This window comes from Elephas maximus, chromosome 1 (assembly GCF_024166365.1).
Source record: "Elephas maximus indicus isolate mEleMax1 chromosome 1, mEleMax1 primary haplotype, whole genome shotgun sequence".
NCBI classification, from domain to species: Eukaryota; Metazoa; Chordata; class Mammalia; order Proboscidea; family Elephantidae; genus Elephas; species Elephas maximus.
Window position 1 is genome coordinate 186,342,847 of NC_064819.1, and position 24,968 is coordinate 186,367,814.

At 37.3% G+C, this 24,968-nt stretch overlaps 1 protein-coding gene across 3 annotated transcripts in view; it reads right to left on the reverse strand.

Annotated features, from left to right (window-relative positions):
• Positions 1–4,125: 4,125 nt before the first annotated feature.
• The window catches only part of MAN1A1 (mannosidase alpha class 1A member 1), a 188,156-nt gene continuing 167,313 nt past the window's right edge, over positions 4,126–24,968 (reverse strand). For all 3 annotated transcript variants that reach the window (XM_049899988.1, XM_049899971.1, XM_049899979.1), the window contains exons 9-13: positions 21,705–21,820; positions 16,664–16,883; positions 15,777–15,949; positions 7,731–7,846; positions 4,126–7,022 (exon numbers count right to left, since the gene is read on the reverse strand). In XM_049899988.1, the coding sequence (XP_049755945.1) occupies positions 6,896–7,022; positions 7,731–7,846; positions 15,777–15,949; positions 16,664–16,883; positions 21,705–21,820 (752 nt within the window). In that variant the 3' untranslated portion in view covers positions 4,126–6,895. The remainder of the gene's footprint in view (positions 7,023–7,730; positions 7,847–15,776; positions 15,950–16,663; positions 16,884–21,704; positions 21,821–24,968) is intronic.

Consider the following 24,968-nt stretch of genomic DNA (forward strand, 5'->3'; position numbering starts at 1 on the left):
GCTGTTAGACTAGAAATCCAGATTAAAATTAGACAGCAGGGTCAGCATATTATGCCTCTGCCTCACTGTCGGCACTGAAAGTTTTCTTTTCCCTTGAGACAACCCCTCCTTTTGATCAAAGATCTTGCAGAGCACTCTTTAATCACAGATGAATTGAGTAGTCTCCCTCACATGGACATGCTTGCTATTGTTGTTTATTCTAGCGGCTGCTTGAATCATCAAGCATTTAAGACCTTGGGTACCACATGGCAGTGGTGACTGGGCACCACTGAGTAGTTTTCTTTTATCTTGACGTAGTGGAATTTTCCTCTTCAGGGAGAGCTGGTCTCATGTCGCCTACAAAGGAGTAACTTGTCTTCTGCAAAATTTTCCCTAACTTCACTATGCTTTAGAGGGAGACACTCTGGTGGGCCTCAAAAGGAGGAAGGAAAGAGGCGGCAGTGTCAGGTACAATGGACCAGAGGCACAAAGTGCTTATCTTTCAGTCCCTCAAGCAGGGTTTCATCAAGGTCATTACTAACCTGGGTGGTTTCCATATACATTATCGTTTTTATGGGTACCATGTTAGCTCTCGAGCTCAAAACATGAATGGTTAATTTTATGTAATATTTAACAGTGTCAATTATGATGTTTCAAGGGAATGGTGAGCCATAGTAGAATGATACCTAAGATAAGCTTTATAAAGAAAAAAAAAAAAAAAGGCTTTATAGCAAAGGAAAACTGTCCAGAAATAATAAACTAAGGCAAAAAGGCAGCAAATTGTGGCTAAAACAAAACAAACTCTTTCAATTATTATTATTGGACAAATGGAATATAAACATTACTGAGATTATAACTAATAGGCTAAGCACAAGTTAATGTGCTGATTCAATTTTAAATAAGTCCTTTAAGGTTTCTATGGCTGATTAAAAAAAAAAAAACTTAATAGTTAAGAGGTGACACTATAAACAGGCTATAAAGTCAACACTATCAAAATAACGGTGGCAGAAGGAAAGCATGTTTTTCTCAAAAAACACAGCTATCAGACTAGAAATCCAGATTAAAATTAGCATGGTCAGCATACTATGCCTCTGTTTCACTGACTGTGTTGAAAAGTTTTTTTTTTTTTTAAAAACCAAAACACAAAAATTCTCAGGTGCATGCCATTTTGGGAAATGCTATTTGAACAGAAGTACATTCATGGCCTTGCTTGAAGAATTATGAATTAATATGGGCTAATATCCTATCCTAAGGCCACAATATCTCAGTAGGTGGAAGTTTTTTTTTTTTTTTTTTTTTTAAAGTTATACATCCATCACTGTTTTCTGAGGTTTTGTGGTAATTTGCATTCACTGGAAATTAAATGGATCTGTGGCACAATCCGAATTATTCAGTAAGTAATGACGTATTTTAAGGGGATTCAGAGTAATCATAATAATAGTGAGCCAACAAATTTTTGATGATTAGCACTGCAGTGAATGTAAAAACACCAGAGGAGGGAAAATGAGGCACTTTTCAGAGATCATTTCCAAGAACGTCTTTTACATTTACATGACCTATGGCCACACTTGGATTTCTGTGTAGTCTATGCAAGTAACAATCACGTCAAAATCAACAAGAACAGAGGAAGCAATTTGAGAACTGACCTTGAAAGCAGCCATCAGGAGAAGAAAGCAAATGAAATAGTCACCAATAGAAACAGGCATGATTGAAGTTAATACTTTTAGGATTTCCCCCAGGAGAAAGAATTACGCTTACAAACCCAGTGTAAATCTGTTTCTAAAAGACTTAGGTATATAGCTCATTGCTTGGAAACACTTTTGTGAAAAAGGATGAGTCTACATTTCCAAAGTGATCAAAATTTTGTCTCAAGTTCTTGTGATTGAACTTTGAGGTAGAAACAAAAATAAAGAAAAAGGTACATATGCTAGTTATGACCAGCTAATTAATTACTTCACTAGTGTTGGATCTTGCACAGACTTCTAGCTTAAAATTATGCTTCTTGAACTTTATTATGCAAAGGAATAACACAAACAGCTAGTTAACATGTATATTCCAGGGAGGAGCCCTGGTGATACAGTGGTTAAGAGTTTGGCTGCTAACCAAAATGTCTGCAGTTGGAACCCACCAGCCACTCCTTAGAAACCCTATGAAGCAGTTCTACTCTGTCCTATAGGGTTGCTATGAGTTGGAATCCACTGGATGATAATGGGTGGGACCACAATTTTGATTTGTTAAATCTGGAGTAAGCCTCTTGAATCTGCATTTTAATAAAACTGCCAAGAGATTCTGATGTAAGTGAACTATCGCCCGCACTTTGGGAAATAGCCTTAGACAAATTCCCAAGACTGGATTCTGAATTTGCACCTTTATTTAGTCAAAAGGAGTGGGTGGTTGGACAGAAACATACTCTCATACACTTTTTTTTTCATTAGTATAAAATCTTACCCCCATATCATATCCCTGCATCTTCACAGCACAGCGCCAGTGTAGCAAAGTTTCTATATCTTGGAAAAATCCCTCAGTTTCCTCATATTTAAAATAAGAGAGTTGGACTAAATGACATCTAGACCCCCATGTAGTTCTAAAACTTTATGTGCATATCTTGATGCTTGGCAAATATTGCTTGAAGATTATGACTCATGTTGGCTAGTGTGAATGGAATGATCTGGAAAAAATAGAAATCGGTCTCCAGGCCATCAAATCAGTTAAAAAAGATTAAATAAGATTCTCCTCCTCACCCGCACATTTCAGCTGCAATCTAGGGGGCTCAAATGGCAATTAGATACATGTACGCTATGTCTAAATGAAAAAAGATTTTCTGTTAGCTTCTCAAAAAACTTGAAGCAAATGTCTCTATACAGTTATCAGAGATCAGAAATATGAGCTGCCAAGCTGACATCTCTGTGTGGATGGCTGACAGTGTAAATAAAAATCATGCTTAGACTAATTTTTAATAATTCTATCACCACAGAGTAAATACAACCAGTGTCAAAGATATGTTACAAATGGACAGAAGGTTCCCATTTGACTGTAAGAAACCAATTCCTTTGCTTGATGCTGCTGAAATATTTTCTTTATATGAGACAGGGACTGTGAAATTATGTCACAGAAAACAATAGAAGGCTATTTAAATCGTAACACTAAAAAACTATCGTAGGATAGCACTTTAATCATATGAGTAGTTTTTAAAAAAAATCTGTTGAGTTGGTTCCAATCACAAACACAAACACAAATATCCTCTATAATCCCTTAAAACCACTACCAGTAGCAATAAAAACAATGCCCATTCTTATGATAGTTCAATTGAAACATCCTTATGTAATACAAGTACTTTTTTTTTTTTTTAATTAATGCTCATTAAAAGGCTTTTGCAAATAGTTGAAGCAAAGCCTATGAATATAAAGTGGAATTTCATTTCTTCATTCATTCACCACTCATTGTACGGTATCAAGAGCTGGATACTGTCTGAGGCATTGGAGTTAAGAGCAATGGAAAAAAGAAGTCCAAATAGTTTCTGCTCTCATGGAGCTTAAATTACAAGGGGTTAGGCAGACAATAAACAAATAAGGAAGTAAATATGTAATATAAAGAGCCCTGGTGGTGCAAAGGTTGGCAGTTCAAATCCACTCAGCGGCTCTACAGGAGAAAGACCTGGTGATCTGCTACTTATCAGAAGTATCATAAGCTCTCCTATAGCTTCTCTCTTTCCACTAAGCCTCTCTGACTACTCAACTCCTACTGACCTCCAGCTCACCTGGACTTCTACAGAAGAATTTAACTTGTAATTTAACACAACTAAATGCTGTTGTCTTGTTTCTGGGTGGTTAGTCTAATCTCCTTGTTCAGATTGCAAACTTAAACACAAGGATCACATTTTGCGCTATTTCTGATACCAACCCCGCCCCCTCACCCCTACTCTGCGTGGCCTAGTGTTTAACATACGCTAGATTCTTCATAAAGGTATTTGATTAACTAAATGCACAATCAGTTTGAAGTTTTTAATGGGAAATGTTTCCTTGTCAAGATTCTCTACGTGTGGTACGGAAACACTAAAAGGATCTAATATTTACATTTCCAACTGTTGGCACTCACCTCTAGATATACAGTAGCTTACTTAAAGGAGAAAAACAACAAATAAGGAGATATATTAAAAGGCTTTATTCACAATAGAGAAATTTTACAAATATAGCTTTTAAAAATTATGCATCAATCTATTATGTATCCCATAACATTAGAGATTTATATAAAGTTAGAAATGACAGAATGGATTTATGTACAAATCAAAAACAACCAATGTGAAGAATGGGTAATACACATGAAGAAGTTATGACAAACATCAGTGGGTTCTGTAAACTGCCATACTACTTATATGTGTAATATTAATTGCACAAAGTATATCCAAAACATATTGCATAAACACAAAATTAAGTGCTTTTTTAATTATTCACCCTTCAGGATGTGAATATATATATATGTAAACTTAACTGCACGGTTTTGGTGAAAATGAACAAAAGACAATATCTACCTAACAACTTCATTTGTTTAAAATATAATTAACATAAAATATAACTAATTAAATTACATCACCATATTATTAATCTCTTGTTTACATTTTTGGTGTTTTTGGAATTTTCTTTAAAAAAATCCAAGTTTTGGAATTTAAAAAAACTTTACTCTTGCCACTGGCAGAGCAATGTGCAGTACAATCTTGTCTACTTATACCAGGATATGAATGGTAATTATAGGGCAGTGTGTACATAGAGCCTGATTGAAATACTCTGTGCTGCAGAAATACGTTATCAGCTTTGTGCTCTTTTAAATCAAAAAAGCAAATAATTAAGTTGCTAGTCAAAGGATGTTTATATGAAAATTATAACCTAAATACATATAGCCCAATTTTGGCAATAATTTTTTATACTTTGCTTTACATTCTGGATAAAAGGTACCCTCACTATCCGTTTGTTTCACTAGGTGAGCTGAAAATATGGGTGGGAGAAGTTATTCTGGGTCACAGAGACACATTAACAAGGCAATCATGATGTACTGAAGGATACTTCCATTTACTAATTTTATTAACTTATTCTTTGAGATATACCCCATGTACAGTACTGAAAAAAAAAAAAAAGCTCACACAAGTTGGTCCTTTCAGACAAAGGCAAGCTTTTAAAGCACTTTATAGCAGAAGCTATTAAGTCTATGGAGACCTAAGAAAACTATAACTATCTTTAAAAAATATTAGGCTGAACCATAGAAAATTGCTGATATTTGTCAGTTTATGAACTACAAATATGGCAATTTCCTGTGGTTCTGTCTAACCTATGGGGTTACACTGATCTGTTCGACCACTACAGGTTGAAAATTTGGGTGGTTCAAAGTCTGTATGTACCTCAGTATGCATCATGTTAGCCCTTTCATGGAAATATATATAAAATATAAACGAATGTGATAGAAAACACAAGCTATAACCAATCTATTCTTGGAAAAAGAGTTAATATCTCAAAACTTAATGTTCTGAAGAATTGTATTATTATTTTGATCTGCTGCAGGTTTGTGGGGGGTTGGGAGTAGGCATACCTATGTGTTGCTTCTAAGCTGGGATCTCTATGTTGAGTTTAATCACACTAAATATACTATATTCTTATTTGGCCTAAAAGTGTGTTAGATTTTCCTCAAATGACCATGAATAGATAAATGGCAAAGTTTCCTTCACAAAGTCAAATCTTGCTTTCATAAATTAAAATGAAATAATTGACTGCATTTGAGAAAGGGCCCTTTTCCAATCTGAACCAAATAGAATGATTTCTTTTTCTCAAGAAAAATAAAAAAATAGATAAAATGCAAACATAAACTAAAAGCCATCTGAAATATCTTCTCTTTAGAGAGACCCAATTTCTTCATATACTCAGTTAAAAGCAAGAGTGGACACACTAAAAATTATAGTTTTTCCCTTTTAAAAATACAATTCAGTGGTAGCAGAGCTCTGCAAAACTTCTGAGTTCCACCATGTAGTAGGAAATGAAAGAAATTAACCAATACAGATCCAGAAATGACACAGGACATTTAAAGTAAAATCTGAGAACAAATTCACAAATTATAATTAATCATCAAAAATATACTTCAGTTCCAATGAAATGAGGTCAACATGAGATGATCCTTTTGGGATGACTTCCTAATTTGAATTACAATGTGAGTGAAGGTTTTAGAAGATACTCTATCAAATAACGATAGACCCGCATAAGAAGGAGGCTGTCACAGTTATAAGATTTGTCTCTGGTGGGTAGACAAACCAGATTAACATGAAGTTGAAAAGAAGAGAGCTTTTTAATACTTTATTATTATGGCTTTTTGCAACATGGCAAAACATTACAGCTTAAAGCAGACATCATCTCCTCATAGAGGAGGAAAAAGTTTTGCAGTCAAATCAGAACTGTAATTAAGAGGTCACTGGTAGACCATCCTATTCAGTTTAATAAAAGTGATACTATGAATTCACAAACTTCAGAGATAACAGATTACTTAAAAAAGAAAAACCCTGTGGTTCCACTGGTGGAATAATAAAGGATACAATCAGAAATTTAGGTCCGTCTATGCTTACAATTGGAGCCCTGGTGGCTCAGTGGTTAAAAGCTCAGCTGCCAAACAAAAGGTTGGCAGTTCAAATCCACCAACTGCTCCTTGGAAACCCTATAGGGCAGTTCTACTCTGTCCTATAGGGTTGCTATGAGCTGGAATCGACTTGATAGCAATAGGTGATGCTTATGATAATAAACATAATAGACTGCAAAACAAGTTCAAAACTTAGAATAATCACAGATCTATTAGTAAAAACTTGTCATGTGCCTGAATACCAGAAAGGAATTATTAAGGTATGCAGTGAAGGGAATGGAGCAGAGTAAAATATAAAGGGTCTTTTTTATTTTTTTTTTACTTCAACTGCCTTTTTATCTGTCCGGAGTACAGGGAGAAGATGTGCCTCGGTATTAAAGACCCAGTGTTCCAGTGGGAGAAGATCATCATCAGAAAATAGTACGTACAAATACCTGGTGAGAGAAACAAGAACATATGAGACCCAAGAGACCATGTTAGGCAGTAAAACCACAAAGACATAGCAAAAACCACATCTATGTCGCCATTCATTCTATGGAGAGTCATAGGGAACAGTCAAGTATATCAAAACCCTGAGACGACATACATATTAACACGGAGCAAAAGCTCCTCTGCGCTTTAGTGTTAGTGGATGAGAACTATACAAGGCAGTTCCAAGCCATTAACTTTAGTAACAACGGAAGACACACTTGCAATTATTCTCAAGTGTGTAGAACAGCATCCTGAACAAGGTTCCACATCAGTCATGGCCTCAGGGGGCCACAGTAAAGCAAATCTAACCCACAGGCCACACGAATAAAGAAAGCGTCTGAGATTTGATACTTTTTAAAAGAGTGAGTCCCTGGGCGGTGCAAATGGTTAAGGTACTTGGCTGCTAACTGCAAGGTTGGGGGTTTGAGACCACTCAGAAGATGGCCTGGAAATTTGCTTCTGAAAAATCTATTGATACACATGGAGTTGCCATGAGTTGAAGTCTACTCCTTGGCAAACTTTTTTTTTTCTTTAATATTTGGGGTTATATGCTGTGTTTGACTTGATGGCAATAGGTTAGGCTTTTTTTGGTTTTATGCTCACGATAAAGACAGCTGTAAAGATCTGTCCAGCCACCTGAGCCACATACTGTCAGAGTAATTGTTACTCACTTCAGTGTCTCTGCCAGGAAGAAACTCTGCTGCACATCATCGTAACTCTCGTGTCTGGCGTAAACATCCCGCAGGCCCGAATAGCCTCCGTTCACTTTGCAGTAACTTTCCAGGGCCTAAATTAGAGAGGAGAGGGAAAACGGTTAGCATTTAACTAGACTGATTGCCACTAATCCTGGCTGTTAGATCATCAAATTCAAATGAAGTAAGGATTCAGAGTGAATGAAAACTTGTAAAAGAGTTTTAGGTAAAAATTCACTTCTACATTTAGCTCAAGAGTAATTTTTCACTGACTTTTTTTTTTTTACCATTTTCTCCTATGGCCTAGAGCAGGGTTCTACAGACTACAGACCAGAGGCAAATCCAGTCCACAGCCTGTTTTTGTAAATATTGTTTTACCGGACCACGGCCATGCTCATTTGTTCATGTACTGTCCGTGGCTGTTTGCCTCCCAGCAGAAAATATTTACTCTCTATCCTTTACAGAAAGAGTCTGCTGACCACTGGTCTAGGGCTATTGTTCATGTCAATTGAGATCATAAACCACTAGCTAAGGAAGTGTACTGGACCGAAAACAGCTGCTACTATAATCAGCACATCTTACTTCTTAAAAATAGATTGTGGGATACTAAGAAGTGATATTGGTGACAGAGCTCAAAGGAGAAAATGGAGGGCAGTGAGAAAAACGGGGCTGGCATTTAGTCCTCAAATCTGCTTTTCTTTAGTCCGGGTTAGGTGCAGCTGGGGTGAATCCACTGCAGCTACTTAGGGAGAGAAATGATCCTACATTCCTGTAGCTGTCTGAATATAATGAGTATTTGGGGAACAGGTAGGTTGGGGAGTGTGGGGATGAAATTTAGACAGCAACCTAAAAGTGACATGTCTTCCACTTTGCCAGCTACCACTAAGTTGACTACTGTTTGTATTTTGAAACTACATTAGCTGCTTTGTTGTTTAGCAGGCATATTCATCTCTAGGAAAGCTATTTTCTAATCTCTGCATCCTACTAATCCTATTAATTATACGGTCAAATAAAAATTTCTATTGTAAAAAAACTGCCATCTGAAATCTGGTTCTGATTCACAAGAACATGAAGAAAAAGAATACAGTTGAAGACTCAAATCCTAATATTTGTAATGAAATAAAGAACATACAGAAAATATAAACAAGGTAAAGTTAATCTAAGGTTCTCATGTCATTTTTCATTGACTTGCCAATTTTCTCTTATGAATCATATCCCTGCCCTTTTGTTTTTACATACGTAATTATATACCATTTTCCTCCCATTTAGTCCAGCTATCAAGAAGACAGAAAGCATAGACACCTTGATATGTTAGTTGAGAAAATCCTCCATGGCTAGAAAAGGCTTCAAGGAAAATAGGGCCCTAAGAACGTGGCTCCAAGACAAGAGAAGGCAGGTGAACACTAGCCAGTTTCTCGTGAACGGGAATACTGCTCAGCTTCCTTCTGCAGATACTGATAATGAGGCTATTGATTTTTCTCACCAGGGCTGGAGGGCAGAGGGAGGGAGCATGGGGCCATGAGAAGAAGCATTTAATTATCGTGCTAAAGCAAACCTGATCAGCAAGCTATGTGAATAAAGAAAATGCCTCATAATTTGGTCCTTTTTCAAAGCCCCTAGGAAAATAAGAACAATCAGCTCAAAAAAAAAAAAAAAAAAAAAAAAAGCTTTGAATAAACTCCACATTCCAGACAGTGAGTCAATGAAGGAAAAGCATGAAGAAACCTTCAGGTCCCATTATTTTTCCCTCCCTTCCTCTTTTGATCCTTTGTACAATTAAAAAGGTCAAATGCCAGATGCCTAAAATAGGCTAAAATACATATTTAAAAAAGGTAAAACAAACAAAATCAAGATTTAGAAAAAATGAGCAAGTCTGTTATGGAACATAATGAAAGCCCATTTCCAGGCATTTCCTAGAAAATATTTTGGCCACAAAGCTTTCTTCTTGGTTGTTCCCTTGAGGTTCTTTTGTGACATGCCAATGAAGGGCCAGGCAAGTTAAACAGCCACCACGCCCCCCCCCCCACCGAAGAAATTCCTGTAAGTTAGAAAAAATTTGCTTTGGGATATTCAGACAATGTCTAATCATTTTCCTCTTTCCAGTTCACCCCCATGCATTCTGTACTCCCATAGTCCTCAGGTGGCAAGCTATAGTAGTTAAGAGTACAATCTACAGTGCCAGAGTGGCAGGCCCATTCCCAGCTCTAGACCCCCTTGCTGTGGCCTCAGAGATTCCTTGACCCAGCCAGCATCACCTTCCTCATACGTAAGTTGGGGGTAAGATGCCCTCCACATGGGGTTGTAGTGAGAATAAAACAAGATAACGAAGTACATGGTGTTGTTAGGTGCCACGGAGTCCATTTTTGACTCACAGCGACCCCATGTGACCAATCAGAACTGCCCCATAGAGTTTTCTAGGCTGTGACATTTATGGAAGAAACATGCCAGGTCTTCCTCCTGAGGAGCTACTTGGGTGGGTTTGAAGCGCCAAACTTTCAATTAGCAGCTGGGTGCTTAACTTGTGCCACCAAAAAGGCCTTTCATTTTGTCAGGCTTTTGGTAAATTAAAAAAAATAAAATGATAAAATAGGCATTTTCAACATTTGAAAACTGAAATGCCTTCGCGTCAAAAGTCTAAATTTCAGGGCTTTAGGAATGTGAAGATCTCCTGGGCCCTCATAAACCAAACTGGTTGCCGTAGAGTTGATTCCGTCTAATAGCGACCCTACAGCAAAGGGCAGAACTGCCCCACAGGGTTTACAGGGAGTGGCTGTTGGATTCAAACTGCTGACCTTTTGGTCGGCAGCCAAACGCTTAACCACAGCACCAGCAGGGCCCTCATAACAGGTCCTTGGTTTATTAATATCTCAGGAGACGCAGCAGCCACATGTCTACGCATTGAAGCCTCGTCAGAATATCATTTTACTAAGCTTTTGGGACTCTTAGCCCCTAGGCAGAGGAACCACCTCGATTTTATTCACATGACTATACTATCAGTGATCATGTATGACTAAGATGTGCTAACTGCAGGGAGAGGAAGAATATGAGAGTTTACCGTAATTGTAGCTCTAAACATGGGATAAAAGGCAAACCTGGCTGTAAATGACTGCAAGATAACAGCGAGCAGCATGAGTTGGATCACAACATGCCACACAGCTTTCTCTCGAGGACAGAAAAGCATCCTCTGACCTACCGGATTAAAGGTGGGAAGTAAACAGCTGGAAAAATGCAACTAAGGCTGTCTGTTAGAATTTGGTCTAAGCTCAAGTGGAGAATACACAGCGCCAGGCAAAACTGGCATATCAAATAGTTTGAAGACAGGGGTCAAGCCTGGGGAAGAAGGTGAAGTCATAGAATGAACTGGGAAGACAAATCACTCACTCTGATGAGACAGATTTTCCATGTAGAAAAGGGCTGGGTCTAGGAGACTAGAGAAAAATGTCTATGCTAAAAAAAATCCCTCCCCCCCCCCGCCAAAAAACCAAACCCAGTGCCGTCAAGTCGATTCCGACTCACAGTGACCCTGTAGGACAGAGTAGAACTGCCCCATAGAGCTTCCAAGGAGCGCCTGGTGGATTCAAACTGCCGACCCTTTGGTTAGCAGCTGTAGCACTTAACCACTAAGCCACCAGAGTTGCCAAGATAAGGTTTATCCTCCACAGTGGACCAGTTATGTAATCTATATACACCTATACATCACAGGCATTATGTAACCTGTAGTTACCTACATACAAATGTATATGTACAACTAATATTCTAATAAAGCTCATACCATGAAGTTATCAGTAGTTTAATTCATACTTTTCATAACATCATTGTGAAAAACTAGAGGAAATATTAGTTAGATGCTATTTCTGTTAGGTAGATCCATCTCAGTGTATGAATCACGGATTGCTGCTAATTGTTAGAGGAAGTTTCTAGTATTGTACTGCTGGATTACATACTTTTGCATATCTTTTTCAACATTATTAAGAAATTTTGTTAAGATATGTAAAGCAGGTTTATAAAGTACATGAGTGAAATAACTCTGGGAAGAAATGATTTAAAGGTATCTTCACAAATTGAAAATATGGGTGGAAACGAACAACTGAAAAAAGAGATGTGACACAAGAATAGCTAATGTGATAGCTAACATTGCTTGACTGTAATTTCAGTGTAAGCCAGGGGTTTTATAAATCTACTAAAAAAAGCAAACTGGACCCTAAGCTATGGGAACTCACATTCAAAAGAGAAGTTCTTGCGTTATAATGCTCAGCCCTCAGAGACTACATCTAGAAACCCTGTTATGAGAAGTTGGAAGAATAGGATGAGGAAGGGTAGAGTTAGCACAATATATGGTTTTCAGATAACTGACGAGTTGAAATGTAGAAGAGAGATGGAATTTTTTTCCTATACCCCTGGAGCACAGAACATTATAAATTCTGGCTCAAAAGGGGTAACTTTTTAACACTTTCACTTATTTAAAAAAAAGGGATGAATTACTTTATTAGTGCATTCCTCTTTGCTGAGAAGTACTAAAATAGATGAGGATGAGCCATCTGGCAAAGATATAGAGAGAAGTTTTGAGTGGAAGACTGGAGCAGGTGATTTCTAAGATCCCCCATGTTTTAGTTGGGGTTTTTCAGAAAAAATGCAAGTCAAGGAATGGATTCAGAAAGTTTGTTGGGGAGGTGATACCTGGAAGTGAGCAAGTGAGGAGAGTGAAATAGGGACAGGAAAAGAGCCAATAAAATACGCTACAGAGTAAATCAGAGCAGTGTACAGCTGGGGCTCAATCCCTTTGGAAGCCCTCTGGAAAACTTTGCAGAATGCATCTTAGAATTATTCTTCAAAGAAAAAAGATCAGGATAATTATCCAACAACAAACCTCATTGGGTGAGGGTTGACCCTGGGGGATGTTAACTCTCCCCCATTCTCGGAAGCCAGCTTCCTGGGAAAAAGCTCTGAGTAAGAACAGGTGAGAAGCACTGGGTGCTTGACGTAGGATGCTGCCAGCAGTCAAGGGGGCTGCCCACTGCAGTTACAGCTGAAACACTGGGATTTGGGAGGGGATATGACATGGGAAAAGTACTGCCATGCTGTCAAATTCTTTAATCTTTGTGTGTTAAAAAAAGGCAAGAGCCCCCAGTCCTCCCCCCTCACCATTATGTATCAACTATTAGCAGAAGTTACTAGTGGCAAAAACAGCGACAACCCTCGTGTTTTGACACAGGGAAACATTTTCACATCATACACTACACTTGAGTTGATAATGTTGTTGTTGTTAGATGCCATTGAGTTGGTTCTGACTCATTGCGACCCTTATGTACAACAGAAGGAAACACTGCCTGGTCCTGCACCATCCTCATAATCGTGATGCCTGAGTCCACTGTTTCAGCCACTGTGTCAATCCATCTCATTGAGGGTCTTCCTCTTTTTTGATGACCGTCTACTTTACCAAGCATGATTCCTTCTCCAGGGACTGATCCCTCCTGATAACATATCCAAAGTATGTGAGACATAGTCTCGCCATTTTTGCTTCTAAGGAACATTCTGGTTGTACTTCTTCCAAGACAGATTTGTTTGTTCTTCTGGCAGGCCATGGTATAATCAATATTCTTCACCGACACATTTCAAAGGCATCAATTTTTCTTCGGTCTTCCTTATTCATAGCCCAGCTTTCGCGTGCATACAAGGTGACTGAAAACACTATCTCTTAGATCAGGCACACATTAGCCTTCAAGGTGACATCTTTGCTTTTTTACATTTTAAAGAGATCTTCTGCAGCAGATTTGCCCAGTGCAATGTGTCTTTGATTTCTTGACTGCTGCTTCCACGGGTGTTGACTATGGATCCAAGTAAAATGAAATCCTTGACAATTTCAATCTTTTCTCCATTTATCATGATGTTGCTTATTGGTACTTTTGTGAGGATTTCTGTCTGCTTTATTTTGAGATGTAATCCACGCTGAAGGCTGTGGTCTTTGATCTTCATCAACAAGTGCTTCAAGTTCTCTTCACTTTGAGCAGGCAAGGCTGTGTCATCTGCATAACGTAGGTTGTTGACTTCCTACAATCCTAATGCCTCACACTTCTTCATACAGTCCAGTATCTCGGATTATTTAGTCAGCATACAGACTGCATAACTATGGTAAAAGGATACAACCCTGATGCATATTGTATCTGATAAAAAAAAAAAAAAACCACATAAAACCAACTTTATTATCCCACAAATAAGCACACATCCTGAAGAATCAAGCAAACCAAAGTTTCCTACCCACGTGGTAACAGAGATTTACTTTCTTTCTATTTTTGACCAATTCTGTCATAATTTTTTTTTTACATTTTACATCTCTGAAATTGGGATGCATTTTAAAATTAAGATGAATGTCATAATTTGTCAGTGGTTTTCTGGTGTTTCCTACATGTTCTGGTGTCTCAGATTTGATAAAATTTATTATTCCTGACATTTTTAACTTAAATTTGTATTTGTAAAGTGAGTATTAGCCTACAATTTTCCATTGCCATTTGGCAAAAGAATTCTCTATAACGAAAGCTTAAATAATTTTAATCTCAATTTTTAACACATTTTTCAGAGAATTAACGCAGATTTATAGAAATTGGAATTACCACTGATTTAACATAATAGAAAATTTGCCAAAAAAAGAGTCTAAAGAATTGCTATTATTTAAAATGACTAATGATTATTGATAAGACACAAATGAAGAATAAGCATGACTTATCAAAGACTTCCTAAGATATTAAATTTTACACAAAGACAATATTCAGTTTAGATTTCCTGAGAGAAGCTATTCCTAATGGACAGTTTTTAAAGACAGCTAACTTTCTAACAGGAGCCTTGGTGCCACAGTGCTTAAGTGCTTTGCTGCTAAGCCAAAGGTTGGTAGTTTGAACCCACCAGCCACTCCACAGCAGAAAGATGTGGCAGTCTGCTTCCATAAAGATTCACAGCCTTGGAAACTCTATTGGGCAGTCCTACTCTGTCCCATAAGGTCTCTATGAGATGGAACAGACTCGACGGCAATGGGTTTGGTTTTCTGGTTTTGTATAACTTTCTAAAAAAGTGTGTTAGAGAATGAGAAAGTGTAATTAAAACATTTGCTTGTTCATATCCCCTCGTTCCCTACCAATCCTTTCAGAATAATAGCTCTTAAGATTAGACATTGTTTGATACACATCCTGGAGGGTGCCCTCTCTGGCACCCAGCACACAAAGCGTACAACAGATTAGGAAGATGATGGATCACATTTGGCATGAAGAGAACCAAGAGGTGGAAAGACAAAACCATACACTGGGCAGATGGAAAGCTTATAGATATTCGGAGAAACCTAAAAACAGTGAAGTAGTTCTTCTATAAGTTCTTTCTAAAAGTTAGATCTAAGTAGCTAATTTAAATAAATGCATACACTATCATTTCATTGTCTAAGGACTAATCAGCAAAACCATGCAGTGGTTTCTTGAAACAGGCAATAGGCAGGGGTGAGCATCCCTTAGTTGGCAGTAGCCCTTTGTGAAATCAAGTGATTATCATTTCTATAGTCATGAAACTTAATTTTATAATATGCCTTTCCAGATATCTCCTTCAATATCAAAGTCTTCCAGTAGATATTTTTGTATCATTGTTACACAAAAAAGAGTCCTTGGATGGTGTGGTGTAAACAGATAATCTGCTTAGCTGCTAAATGAAATGCTGGAGATTCAAGTCTACCCAGAGGCACCTCGGAAGAAAGGTATGGTCATCTATTTCTGAAAAATCAACCAATGAAAACCCTATGGATCACAGTTCTACCCTGACACACATGGGGTCGCCATGAGTCTGGCTCGACTCAACATCAACTGGCTACTAGCAAAAGTGAACCAGGGATACAAAATGACTTAACTGAAAACACCCAGTCCTCAATGGAAAAAACTCTGGTCACAGCTTTAAAAATCACAGAAAAGTTGATATGCCAGATTTACCGGTATCACAGAACGTTTTTTACTGAGACATTTAACTATAAGAAACATAAGCAAATTAAAACATCACCTCTACAGCTTCCCAGGCCCATTTCCTGTACTTTGGATCATGAGTCAGTCGCCACATGTACATGTAAGTCTCAACGACTTCTGGCCGTAGGATGTAGTATTTTTCATTTTGCCTTGTAGCAATGGCTTCAACGCCACCATCAAATCTGAAAGCTTCTGGTCCCAGCTTCACATCTAAAGGACACACAATGGATGATAAGGGTTACAGGTCTGGATGACACTTAGTGTCTATAACTTCAACACCACTAGACTGCTTGAAAACACTCAAGAGAGATGCAAAAAGAAATCATTTTAAGAAACAGATATAAACCTCACAGAATTTACAATTCAATGTTATTTTTAAAATTCAGTCATCTGAAACAGTCCATTTTAGAAAACGGTAACGAGGCTTATTTTCCTTCATTTAACCACCATTTACTGAGAATCCACCAGATCAATGGTTGAGAATTCTAAGTTATTATGTAATGAAAGGCCAGCTATTTAATCTTGGTGCTTCAGCCTCTTAAGACGCTGAATCATAAATAGATTCATGATGAATTTCATGGAGATAGTGGGAAGATTAATAATGGTTTATGAAATACTAAGTTTCTTTTTTGCAGTAGGACAGAGGCCTTTGCTCAATGTTATTTACCTAAATCAGGGGTCAATAAATTAGACTGGCTTAATGCTTTATGGCCTGGATTTTTGTTTCTAGGTAAACTGAGGGTAGATGTTTTCCTGTAGAAAAACAGTATCTTTTAACATAAAAATATATATTCCTTTCTGCTATCAGTCATCATCATCATGCACAGTAGATATTCTTTCAATGGCAGCAATGGCAGAGTTCCTTCTTGAACAAAATAAAGGCACGTGGGAATAGATTGTAAATGAAGTATAACATGTACTCACATGTGCGATTGTAAGATTCATGACAGGTACGGGCAATTTCAGCCCCGAGCTCGAGATAATGCTGGGCCAGGCCTGCGGGAGCTCCGTCAGCACCAAGTGCAAACATGCCTCCTGCAAAGCAGGTCAGGTGGCCCATCTTGTGCTCCAGGAGGCCTCCTTTCCACTCAGCGATGTAAGTCAGTCCCCCGCTAGACCTGCGGATCAAGTGAGTCTCAATCGCCTGAAAAACAGAACTTATTTTCAATATTTCATAATGTTGAATTTATACTCAAATTTATACTCTTCTCAAAGTTATATCAAAACACCCCCAATATTAAATAAACAAATAAATAAATAAATAAATAAACAGTACTCATAATTTGAGTTTGGTGCTACAAAACCAATTTAATCTGAGATTTTATGTTATTGTTTTCCGTATTCTTCCTCTAGTCTGTATTAGTTCAGTTAGTTAGAATTATTGCTGGGGGGCCAGCCCCAGTTGGTTTTGTTTGGTTCTATGACCGAACACTCACAGCCCTCACGCCCAAATCTGCCCCCTCTCAAAAACAGGCCACAGAGCAGTAGAACAGAGGGTTTAGTGCATTTCCATTCCTACAACTGGAGAAACAACGTGAGGCACAGGCACACCAAGGATGCAGAATAGAGCATATTTGTGGATAAAATCTAGGCTGGTAGCATTAACTCTTTTTGGATGGGAGTCGCCAACTAGAAAACTGCCTCAGGCTCGGAGGGGTAAGAAAACAGTAACAAAAGGAGTTGTTCTGGAGCCAGACTGCTTGGCTTCAAATTCCAGCTCTGACACTTACTGTGTGTGAACTTCGTGGGTAATTTGGCTTACTGTATCCCTAAGTCTCAGTATCCCGATCCATAATATGGGAACACCATCATCTACTGAGGACTTCAGCAATATTCTGTCTAGAAAGCAGTCAGTACTGTGGCTGGCACTTGATAAATGTTATTTATCATCAGCATTTCCATTTCCATTGTGTTAACACTTCAATCAAGTTCCTGTTTAACAATCCTATTAAAAAGGACATTAGTATACAATGAAAAAAAATTTTTTTAAAAAAGAGTAAAAATGTTTAACCTCGAAGGAAAAGGTAATGTTTACAAAAATAATTTATTAAACATCTTTTATTTCTGTCCTAGGACTGTTAATATTTTAAACAAGATAAACAGAGAAAATAAAGCCATTGCCGTTGAGTCCACGCCAACTTGTAGCGATCCTAAACGACAGAGTAGAATTGCCCCATAGGGTTTCCAAGGAGCGCTTGGTGGATTCGAACTGCCAACCTTTTGGTTAGCAGCCATAGCTCTTAATCACTACAGCACGAGGGTTTCTGAAGCATGCTTAGAATTACTAATGTCCACTTAACAAGAACCATTCCCCCCCACCCTCCAATTACTTCATAGAAAGAAAAGGGCTCTGACCCTGTCTATACCTGTTACACTACTGTTGGAAAAGAGGAGTTTTTTGGAAGCATATTTGGGAACAACAGACAGAGAAAAAAGTTCTGATAGAGAAAATGAATTCATAGGCAGATAAAGCCTTTCCTACCTTTATCAGAAATAAACAAATGATACCAAAAGTGCAGGAAATAAATGAATACAATACTGTGCTCATTAACTGTGGTTAAGCTAATTTTATTGATGGTCTAGTTTCACATTAATATTTCACTCTTATTTAATGCAACAGAACATCTTAGCTATTTGCACTTCTCACAGCACAAATTGCCATAAAGTCCTTCAAGCAGGTACTTGTTCATCACCCAAGAAATTATTCTTTCTACATGGCAAGAGTAATAGCTTTTGAGCATGGATTACAGAAACATTATTACCCAGTTATGGATCTTGAATAAAGTACTATATTATTTCTGGCATCATTCTGACCAAGTTGCTACCTCTCAAAATAAACTACAATGAAGTTCCAAGATCTGCAAAGCTGTGGCTTTGTGTGGCACTGGGAAATGTAAATAAATACAAAGGAGGAAAAAACAGTCATCAGTGATGCTACCAAAAACTTTGTGTTAAGCCTACAGAGAACTGAGTAGGAAATAAGAGTACTGTATACTTTATTTCTTTTTAGATTAAAAAAAAAAAAATTTTTTTTTTTTTTTTTTTGATAAGGCTCTTAGAATCTGAAATGTGTGTCACCTGCTCAGGTACCACACACTCCAATGGACAACTGGCACAGTGAGTATCTACCACCAAGGATTCTTAGCGTGGTCTGCAGATAGGGCCATAAGAGCTAGTTTAAAGATTATTTTGTTATTAAAACAACCAAAGAAAATATACCCCACCTTTGGGGTTAAGTGTTTTCCTAAATCCATGTTGATGCTGAAACAGAGTAATCCTACCTCTAATAATTCAACTCTTCAGAGCAATAATGTAAGTGATCCTTTGTGGATAACAATGATTCTTTTTTTTTAAATTATGGTAAAATATATATAAAATCTACCATTTTAACACTCATTTTATATTCAGTAGTTTTCAAAACTTTCCCATCACTTCAAATGGAAACTCTACGCATTAAGCAATATCTCCCTATTCCTCCCTCTCCACAGCCATGGTAACCACTAATCTACTTTATGTCACGATGCAGTTGTCTCTTCTGGATATTCCATTTAAATGGAATCATACAATATTTGTCCTTTTGTATCTGGCTTATGTCACTTAGCATAATGCTTTCAAGGTTCATCTATGTCACAGCATGTATTAGAACTTCATTCCTTTACCACATTTTGTGGAAATAATGATGGTCTTTAAAACCATAATTTAGCAAAAATAACTTTGCTATGTAAGACTTCGCTACTTGCTACTTCTCAAATCAGGTCATTCAAGCTTTGCCTTCTAAGTTGAGAACATATAATGCATTGAAATTGATTTTACTGTTAAGAGAAACAGGAAACACTTTGACTTCATTTGTTCTTAGTGTATTTCTGTCAATGATTTGTCTAAGTACAATATATTAAAATCTCTGTGGTCACAGTTCTAGAAACTTGGGAAAAAATATTTCAATCTGCCTTTCCTAGAACAATAAGCTCTTAGGGGGCTACTTCAAAATTAGAATAATTAAAATGAATGCCAGTATGATAATTAGAAGATGATACAACGAAAACCATAATATATGGACTACAGAAGTCTCTAGATTAATGCCTGAAACCTTATAGGAATAAAGAAAACTAAGCCTGGAAGAGGTCTTATGGACCATTCTTAGTTTGCTTTTGACACTTACCATGAGCCTTAATAAATGAAGGTTAACGTTAAGCTAAGGTGTTTCTGGTTTCCATATGTGAAATAATAAAAGCTGTATCTGCTCTGGTGGTGTAGTGGTTCAGAGCTACAGCCCCTAATCAAAAGGCTGGCAGTTCAAATCCACCAGGCGCTCCTTGGAAACCCTATGGGGCAGTTCTACTCTGTCCTATAGGGTTGCTATGAGTCGGAACCGACTTGATGGCAACGGGTTTGCTTTTTTGGTTTTTGTTCTGCTCAGTGAAGCTCCCAACTGACCTTGGGATGGGAACCAACACAATATTTAAAGTAGTCTAACTAGAACAAGGGAAACCCTGGTGGCATAGTGGTTAAGTGCTACGGCTGCTAACCAAAGGGTCGGCAGTTTCAATCTGCCAGGCGCTCCTTGCAAACTCTATGGGGCAGTTCTACTCTGTCTTATAGGGTCGCTATGAGTCGGAATTGACGCGATGGCACTGGGTTTTTGGTTTTGGTAACTAGAACAAAGCAACCTTCATTTACAGTTAAATAAAATGGTCTATGTCAAAATCATCCAGACCTCCTTATGATATATTACCGTAATTACAAATTTCCTTTTTTTTTTTTTCCAACTACTAATTACTATTCTTGATTGTAAAAAATTTCTAAGCAGTCAATAAATAGGTCAATTTTCTAAGAGTTTAGTCACAATTTTATAACATTATTTGAGATGACTTATAATTAATATTTAAAAAACTATATATATACATTTATAATATTTACCAATGACAAAGGTACCCAATTCTCCTAAAATAGTTTGTTCTCGAAAAGCTGAGTATGAGTTCAAGTGTTTCACATAAAATAATTTTCTTCTTGACTTTGTTCATATTCTAACTTTATTTTTATTTTTGATTGAGGCTTAGCTACAGCTGTTTCTTAGTTTACTTTTATATTGGCTACCTGCTACATTGGGTTTACCTGCTACATGCTTTGATGCTAGTTTGTAACTTACCTCTGCCTATAAATAAACATCTAAATGTAGTATGGAAGTTCTTATTCATAAATGAACCTTAGTGGTGAAGTAAAAAGGGACAGGTACCACTACGAATTTCAGTTTGAATTCTGGTTCTACACTGAACCTATCTGAGGTTTAGTTCTCATATTGTGAAAACTCAGTGAATAGCATCTACCTTCAAGTATTGTGAGGAAAAGTCCAAACAACACTGATTTAAAGTGCTTCCCTAACATACTGCTTAGCACACATTAGCTAATTCAACAAATGTTTGCTCCTACTCATTCCTTTTCCATAAGGGGTCTTTAAAAATTATTAATAATCTACCCTTAAGTATTCAATTAATTCAGATTTTTCTAAGTGGATTTCCTTAGAAATAATAACACATCTGCATAACCGCATGTCCATGTATCTCTGGAGACAAATTTATTTCACATGGAGACAACCATTAGGACTGTTTGCAATTCTGGACAATTTTAACTTGGTCCATTTTCAGAATACAAATATAAGATTTTTAAAGAAGTTTTAATTGTGGCTTTAAGCAGGTAACTCATATTCATAAAAAAAATGCCTCTCTTTCAGATATATGAATCTTGATTGAGGTCTGAATCATGTAAAAAATGTCTCACTGCCCTATTAGAACTAAACACATTAAGTATGATGACTATTGTAATGATATTAGCAGATCTTGAACTCTATCTTACTGGAAATGCTTCGTAACCCACTCATGTAGTATTTCATCATTTCACAAAAGCTTGATTAATACGCAAGTTATAAGTTAGACCTCAGTGGAAAAGATGGTTTAAATATTGGGTTTACCTGAATAGCATCAAAATACATCTTCTTAGCTTCTAGATCTGTCTTATCAGACATTAACCATGCCTTTAGCAAATATTCATAAAAGCTGTCTCCTAGTCCTCCAACTGATACATGATCTGAAAAGAGAGGAAAATGAAGAAGTTTAGAGCGATTCAGGCTTTAAATCAGGTAATACAGCAAAGTCACATTAGCAACTGGGATAGAAAACCCTGTGCAAACTGCAATTCCATGTTACATTTAAACTCCAACAGATCTCTGATTTTCAGAAAGATATTCTGAAGTGAGCAGATGTGCTGTTAACTAATGTGATATACTCAAAATAATTACTATGGCAGTTTTGTGAATATGGAGATAATCTCCTCTAATGCCAAAAAATATGGTTCTCTAGTAAAAAATGGCAAATTAAAATGTTTCACAGGATATATTTAAATACAATTTTTAATTGCTTTGACTCTCAATAATGAAAAACCCTGTCAAAGCTATAAGCATTAGTTTATAATACCAGCTTCGCTATGAGTCGGAATCGACTCGACGCAAGTGGTGGGTGGGTTTGATAAAACATGTAGCTCCTTGGTGGGTCCTCAGGTTTGTGCCATTATTATTTGATAAGTTTTCTAGTGTCATAACCTGAAGAGTGGGGCAGGCAGTAAGAGAGGAAACAGTGAGGGCAGGAGAAGCTTTCCTTCCTAATACTCCATCCCTACAATCCTCCTCTATGGTCGCCGCCATTTATTTCACCAGATCCGCTATGTATGCTGCCGACAACCTTGCAACTTGTAGGGTAGATATCATTATCCTCATCGTAAAAGTTAGAAAGCAAGCTTAAAGAGCTTTAATGAGATTAAAATGTTGATAAATGCCATCTGACTCCAGAAGCCATACAGCCTCACATTTGGATCTATTTGCTCTCCATCATATAACTCTAAATATATTCTTTTTCCTACTACTTGAATTAATACTTTTGTTATTCAAGCATGTTTGCCTATAAAAACCGAAACACAATGAAATATCATTCCTGGAGTTCTCAGAGAATCTAAGCATTAATAAAACTGCCCTACTTTGGAAAGCTGAATGTTAAGTTTCATAACGCAAAACTAATTTTATTCATCTACTTAAAAAAAAAAACAAAACCTTTATTTGTTGAATTAGTTATATAAAAGCAAATCTGTACTTATACAGTTACCAAGACAATTTTTCTCCTGATGCCTACCCAACAATTTCACTTGGATGTCTATAGGGGCATCTGAGATTGAACAGGTTAAAAACTTAATTAATTATCTTTTACTTCTCAAACTTATCTTCTGCTTTGGTGCCTATCTCAGTAAACGGTACCATCATACCCCCAACCGCATGTACCAGAAATCAAGTAGGCATCCTGCACTGCTCCTCTTCCTGTTTCCATACCCAAAAGGTAGCCAAAATTTACTATTTTTTCTTCCTACATACCTCTTGCATCCACCCCCTCCTCTCTGTCCTCAACAATATAATCCTAGCCCAAGGTGACACTATCTCTTATGTTTGAGTTTGCAGTGACTATTATCTGGTCTCCTACATTCTTTCTGATAGCATGTGGCTACTGAGTTTTAAATTAATTAAAATAACAAAATAAAAAAATTCAGTTCTTTTTTTTTTTAGTCACACTAGTACTCAAGGGTTACACGTGGCCCTTGGCTACTATACTGGGCAGAGAAGATGTAGAACATTTCCGTCATCGCAGAAAGTTCTAATGGCAGCACCACTCCAATCCAATCCCTACGTTAATGCCGGAGGAGCCATTATAACGCATGAATCTGATCGCTCCCTTACTTGAAGTCGTCAATGGCAAAGACCCAAATCCTGAAGGGAGTCCTGGGAGCCCTGCATGATCTCAATCTTCTTTATAGCATCAGTCTTGCTTTACTTGCTCTCTCCCCTCTTAGCACATTGCCTTTCTTTTGGTCCATCAAAAACATCAGGCCCCCTCCCACCTCAAGGCTTCTATAGGTGTTTTTCTCTTTGTCTGAAATGTACTCCCAGGCCACTTCCCTCTTTAGTTAATTCTTATTCATACTTCACATCTGGGATCAAATGTTACTGCTCTGACCTCCACACCCTCCCCCCCCCAACTAGGTTCCCTTATTATATGCTTTTTTGATAGCACACATCTACCACACCGGTACTTCCATAATATGGTAGAATTTTTTTCTGTCTCCTCTATGAGACCAGGATCCAGGAGGGCAGGGACAAGGCCTATTACACCAGCTCCTAGAAAGTGTCTTGCACATAGTAGGTACTCAATAAACAACTGATGAATGCAGCAAAGTTTTCCTAAATGAACCTTAGTAAGAATTACACCTGGTCAAGCTAGAAGGGCCATACTTTTAAGTAGATTGAATATACAATTTTCTAATTGCAGAAAGTACAAAATCAAAGTTTTAACTTTAACGTAAAAATCTGTTTTTAAAATCATAAGGCTGATTCTTAAAATAGCAGTGTTTGAAGTGACCTTTACAGCTTCCTAAATAAATCACCACGGAAACCTCTGACATTTGCGAACTAAACAGACTAAGTATTATCTCATCAATAATAAGCCCTGTTGTTATAAACACGATTGCAAGAGACAAATGCAAGTGATTCACAGTAAAGCAAATCACTGTCAGATCACTGTCAAAACAACAAGGACTAAATGGAGTAATGGTAAATGATGGCCATGAGCCAGACATGTCCTTCAGAATTAAAATGATGAGAGTTGAGAACTAACAGTCAGAAGCAGCTTGATTTTTTGCCCCCCTTGGGTTATGATTCTGTAATGGATGGAAGAAGCAAGTTTAGGCATTTGGAGGATTTTTTAAAAAGGAAAAAGGATTATATAACAATATATTTGTTTTAACTAATTTTGGTAAGTGCTAGGAAATTTTCTGTTTTGTATTTCCTGCCTAATTTTTTTTTTTTTTTTTTTACATTTGGAAAGAATATGTAGAGGAGGAGCAAGAGAGAGTCTTAATTTTGATAATTTAGCATATCACTCACTAAGCTTCCTCCAGGTCTGGATGACTGTGTTGGCAACAGAGTCCTGTGTAAACAACTTAGTGGATGTGGGAGAGAATATGTCTGATTTTATCAGCATAAAAGGATCACCTACTTCTAGAAACAACATACATTGTAGTTTGACGTCCAAGTGGTCTAAATGTAACGTGTACCGTTAGTCACTCAAATACTATGCTCTTCTCTAAAGGAGGCAATTTATTCTTTTCTTTCTGCCTGCAATACATGCTGCTGCCAAGT